This window comes from Aedes albopictus, chromosome 1 (genome assembly GCF_035046485.1).
Source record: "Aedes albopictus strain Foshan chromosome 1, AalbF5, whole genome shotgun sequence".
NCBI classification, from domain to species: domain Eukaryota; kingdom Metazoa; phylum Arthropoda; class Insecta; order Diptera; family Culicidae; genus Aedes; species Aedes albopictus.
In genome coordinates this window covers 265,974,405-265,979,836 of record NC_085136.1, presented here as the reverse complement: position 1 = coordinate 265,979,836, position 5,432 = coordinate 265,974,405, and the positions used below count along the sequence as shown (strand labels likewise).

General features: G+C 45.9%; 1 protein-coding gene across 1 annotated transcript; it reads right to left on the bottom strand.

Moving 5' to 3' along the window:
- Positions 1-1,175: 1,175 nt before the first annotated feature.
- Positions 1,176-4,507, bottom strand: LOC109399012 (aminopeptidase N-like). The gene is made up of 3 exons (XM_019671457.4): positions 1,651-4,507; positions 1,509-1,587; positions 1,176-1,440 (listed from the first exon to the last, which is right to left on the bottom strand). Exons 1-3 carry the CDS (start codon positions 4,257-4,259, stop codon positions 1,276-1,278), a joined length of 2,853 nt encoding a protein of 950 aa, XP_019527002.2. The 5' UTR covers positions 4,260-4,507; the 3' UTR covers positions 1,176-1,275.
- Positions 4,508-5,432: the final 925 nt, after the last annotated feature.

The window sequence follows — 5,432 nt, the reverse complement described above, 5'->3', positions numbered from 1 at the left end:
GGAGTGAGCAGTGAAGACTGAGCATTGATAAGTGTGGAGCTGTGAGGGATCAATGAAAATCAATCTGGAGTAAAGAGTGTAAATCAGTGAGGTGTGAGAAGTGAGCAGTGAATAATCAGAAGTGAATACATAGTAAGCTGCGATGCATAATAAATGAAAAGAGTGAGGTTTGCGAAGCATTGTGGAGTTAAAAGTTCATGTCTCTCGGTTTCTAAAACTGATTCCTCCCAGGATTTCTTAATTGATTTCTTTCGGGGATCTTTCAAGATTCCGTTGGGAATTCCTTCCGTGAATCTTTCATTGATTTCTTCCGGAATTCCTTTTGGGTATTTCGGGGTATTCCTCCCTAAATTTTTAGATGGTTTTCTCCCGTCGTTCCCATTAGAGATTCCTCCCAAATTATTTCAGGAATTCTTTCTAGAATTCTTTCCAACATTACTGTATTGATTTCTATAGGATTTTTTTTCAACGAATTTTCAGTGATTAAAGGAAGCTGGCGGAACTGACACAGGACGTTCGGCAGTAGAGTTAGCAGATCGTTTTTTTTTAAAGTAATTTGGAGTTGAAACGCGTCTCGTCCACTCGGCGTCCAGAGCAGCTTTTCGGGGTTTTTTTTTGGGTTGATTACTACGCCTGAGGGCAAATAGCAGACGTGACTTTTGTACACTGAAGTCAGCTCGGCGGGAGCTCTCTTCAGGGATTCCTTTCACTCGAGATTCTTTCAGAAACTTCTTCAGGGATTTCTATCTTCAGACCTTTAGGGTTTCTTTCTGGGGTTCCATCCTGGGTTCCTTCGGGAATTTCTCCAAAGATTTCTTCATTATTCCTTCATCAATTTTTCCCCTCCTCCCTCTCTCTAAGATAGTTCTTTAGGATTCCATTAAGGCTCAAATAACCATCATTCAGTCATCAGCAATCATCAATTATTCAAAAGCAGTTTTGCTAGAAATCCAAAAACCGTCAATGTAAATTATTTCACTGCTATCCAGATGCTGAGTAGAGTACAGTGATAAAGTTTCATTACCATTGGTTGTGATTTCAGCGAAAAAACTGCTTTTGATTTTCTAGTAAAGGATGATGGTTTGTTTCCTCTTAAGATTTTCTCCCGAGATACCTTTAGGGATTCACTGGAGACGTAACGCCAAAAAGAAGCATAACCAATACATACACTCAGTTAACAATAGATTGGAACATTTTTCTATTTCAATTAACTTCTTCGATCATACATCATTACCATTGGAAGTTTACAGCTCCCGAAGTTCACGTTAAACAATCTCACTTCTTCCGTTGCTCGTTGTTGCTAAAACTCTCCAGGAAACTGGTCACGATCAGCCCTTCTCGAGACGAAGTCCAAGCCATATTTCTGGCGGCAGTTGCACGAGCCGAGTTGGCCACAGCCGGGGGAATGCTACTGCCAAGCGATCCCAGAAGATGCTCCAACTGTTCAAGGAAGAAATGCAATGCAATAGATTTTTAAGGTCTAATAGATCAAAGACGCCACGCCTTACCCTTTCAAGTTCTTCCTCATTGTTGGTTTTAGAGGCAATGCTTCCTACCAAGCTGTTCAGCATACCTTGTCCAAGATAACTAAAACAGAAAATTTGTGTTCAATGAAAACCTTTCAGCAAATTTTAACAATATACTACTCACAGCAACACGTAGTCATAAAGATCGACAAGGAAATCAATCATCACGTCCACTCCCTCGCGGCTTCCGGCGATGACCGCATTCAAGACCCGTCTGCGCTCGGCCGGTGTGTAATTAACTTGGATTTCACCACCCACCGCGGTGTAAAGGTACGCTCTCAGCTCGGTCCGGTCGTCCGAACATCCCAGCGAATCGATCAGCAGCGTCCGCAGAGCTTGATTGTCCGATGTTTTCAGCACGTCATACACGTAAACGAACTCTCGCTCGGTGGATCCACGCAATCCGAAGCAGTACGTGACAGCACTGATGTCCGGGTGGACCAACCCTCTCCGATCCACGGTTTCACTCAGTAACGTATGGGTACGGTTCAGGCAGTCCTCGTTTTCAATCCTGCAAGCCCAAGTGGACACGGTTTGCTTCAAGAATTTGTGCAGGTTGGTTTCATCCTCGCTGACTGAGTCGATCGAGAGTGTACCGTAGACGTGTTCCAGCAAGCTGTAAATGAAGTGTTGGAAGTGTTCGTAATGGGGCGTACCGCGGAGTCGGTTGTAGAAGTAGCTGATGATCGGACTTGCTGCAGTCCAGGCGGGATATTCCACTTCGTTCTGCAAATAGACCATCAAATCCAGGAAGACTTCCATATCCAGGCGATTTGCACGAGCCAAGTGGAACGCATCGTCAAGTAGTTGGGCTCGATTATAGCGATGGACGCTGGCCCAGTTGGCAATCAAGGCGTCGATGATAAGATACCAGTTTTGAACGTCGTAGTTGACTCGATAGAATCCCGTTTGTAGCTTGTTGACCATAATCCAGCGATCATCTGGGACGTTTGTTGACAGTCGGACAGCTCGTTCAGTTAGCCAATCCCAGTTCAGGAACTCAAAATCGGCGGCGGATTGATTGACCACATTGTATGGAACGATCCATTCAGTAGGATCATTATTTACGACTTTGTTGTTGAAGAATCGGTCTTGGGAGAGTATGATTTCATCGGTGCGATAGTTCCTACGGACCTCCAGCACCGGATATCCAGTCTGCTCAGTCCAGCTTTCAACGAATTCGCGCATTGAAACTCCCTCGGGCAAAGTGTCCATATCTTTGGATGCTTCTTCCATTGCGGCAATCAAATCATTCGGATTGACAGCTTCAAGTTCGTTATCGGACAAGTAAACGCTGCTCATGAGTCGCCACACTTCATCCCCAAGCACACCACGGAACATGTTCAAGACAGCTCCGGCTTTTGAGTAGGCAATGCTGTCGAACAGATCCCAGATGTCATAGAAGGTGGCACCATTGCTGAAGCTCATGGGTCGGGTTCCTTCGCGAGAATCAGCATCCAGTGCCCACTGGGTAACGTCCAGAGTGAACAGCTCAAAGTATTCCATTTCAGGTGCAGCCAGATGTGCACCGTAGTATTCGTAGAGGGTAGCGAATCCTTCGTTAAGCCACAGATAGCTCCACCATTCGTTGGTAATTTTATTTCCGAACCACTGATGGATGTATTCGTGAGAGATAATGGTATCAATCCACGTGCGGGTGCGATAAGTCGTCACGGCAGGATCGAACAGCAATAGGGATTCTCTGTACTTGCAGAGACCCCAGTTTTCCATTGCTCCAGCGTCGAAGTCCGGAATGGCCGCTTGGTCCAACTTACTCATGTGCGTAGTGTACGGGATGCCAAGGTATTCATCCATGGCCTGAAGCGTTCTCAGTCCCGAGGCTAGCGCGTATTCCGTTTGGTTGATCGCATTTGGACGGGTGAACACTCGTTGATTGCCCTCAGCTATGTACTTAAAATCAGATACAAGAAAAGCAAGAAGATACGGGGACATCCGAGGAGTACGCTCGAACTTAGTTGTGACGTAATCTTGGAAGCCATCTTCTTCGTAATCTTCAATCTCCATGACTGGAGTGTTGGAAACGGCACTGTACTCTTCAGCGTGGACAATTTGCAAATTGAAAGTTGCTTTCAGGGCTGGTTCATCGAAGCAAGGGAAGGCCGTCCGAGCGCTGATGGCTTGGAATTGAGTTGCGATCAGGTGTCTCCGGACTCTGTTCTCATTCATGTATGTGGAAACATAGATTCCATCGTCATCAGTTCTAAGCTCAGCGGAGTATTCCACGTGTAGAATGTATGATTCGGTCGGTACAAGAATACGCTGCGATGAGAAGATTATAAACTCCCGGTTTTGGTTGATTGTATATCTAGGCCTTTCAAGAAGCACACGATCGCCATCCAAGTCATCTCCAGGCAGCATGTACAGTTCTGTATTGATCAAGTTGAGTCCTCGGCTGTGCACATAAATCGTTCGCACCGGATTCGTGACCCTAAAGTACAAATCCGCGCGGCCGTCGAACGTCAGGTTGCCTTCGTGGATTCCGGTACGAAGCCATAGTCCGTAGTGGAATGGAACGATGTAATTGGGGATTCTGTAGGGAGCTTCAATGGGGTTCCTAACTGCGGCATCCTGGCGCTGCTGGTAAGCTTCGAACTTTTCGTCAGTACTGATCAAGTCCGGCAAACTGTACCCATCTCGGGCTCTGGGGTGGCTATACCATCCGGATACTGCGGAAATGGCACAAAAGAGTACTAATACGTTCCAAGGTGTCATCGCGAAGCGAGAACCAAAACTGAGCTAAGCCGGCCAAAAACGCGGTTAGATAATACATTTTCGTCCAACTGATAAGCTCATGGGAAAATTGCCAATCGGCATAAACGAATTATTACCTAATCTAATCGGAAGACATACTGTGACGGGGAACCGATTCCTGATTAAGCAGCGAGCCATCAGCAATTATCGAGCCGCTTAAATTGCAAACGTACAACCGCATTTTTATTGGATTGATCCCACTTGACATTCATAGCCGGTCATAATTGAAGTTGAATGATTCAAAAATAAACGAAATTCGCCTTTTTTATAGGTTCCCGGCATATTTTCGTAGGTCCACACTGTATTTATACAAGTGACACTCGATCAACAACAATCAGTTGCGAAATGCATCCACGCCACACTCGTCCTGGACCAGTTTCTGCTGTATGTGGTTAAAATGTGTATATTTCACATGGCTCGGTTCCCAAAAAACAGTTTTAATCGCAGTCATTGAGCGCGATTGAGCGACGGCTTTGCCACTTGGTGCTCGATGGAGAGCATTTTGCATCATGTGGGTAAATTATGTGTGAACGTTCACACCTCGGCTCATGGCGATGATGATTCGAAAAACCGATAAGCCTATATTGGACGGGACGGGACGGGACTGATTAATTTCTTCCTTATCCTGATGATGTAGCTCACACGCGCTCCCGTGGCCAACAGCCGAGGTAGGTTCAGTCTTGCATCATCATTATCAGACAGGCAGGCAGGCAGGTGGTACCGCTGCGCTGGAGGGTGCGAGTCAATCATTATCGATATGTGAGTGATCGGTCGGTAGGTACTCTCAATGCGAATGGAGGCAGCATGCATCGATGGTAAACAAACTGCGCCACACAGCTAGGTACGTGGATGCACTACTAACCGTGAATGCCTGTGTGGTCTGTTTGGTGTTGAAGTGAGGCTCATTATAAGCCCCCATCGACTAGCGTAGAACCCGTTCGAAGTTGGGTATTTTTCAAGATCGACCAAAGTCAACGTTTTGTATAGATGTTGAAACATTTTTGGGGTTGGATTCTGAGATGGTCCAAATTTGGTCTTTTTTTTTCCTTCTAAACCATAGAGGGATAATCTGCAAAAAGACACCTTAACATCAAGGATAGGGTAGTGTGGGGCTGAGGCCGTCTTCTACTACAA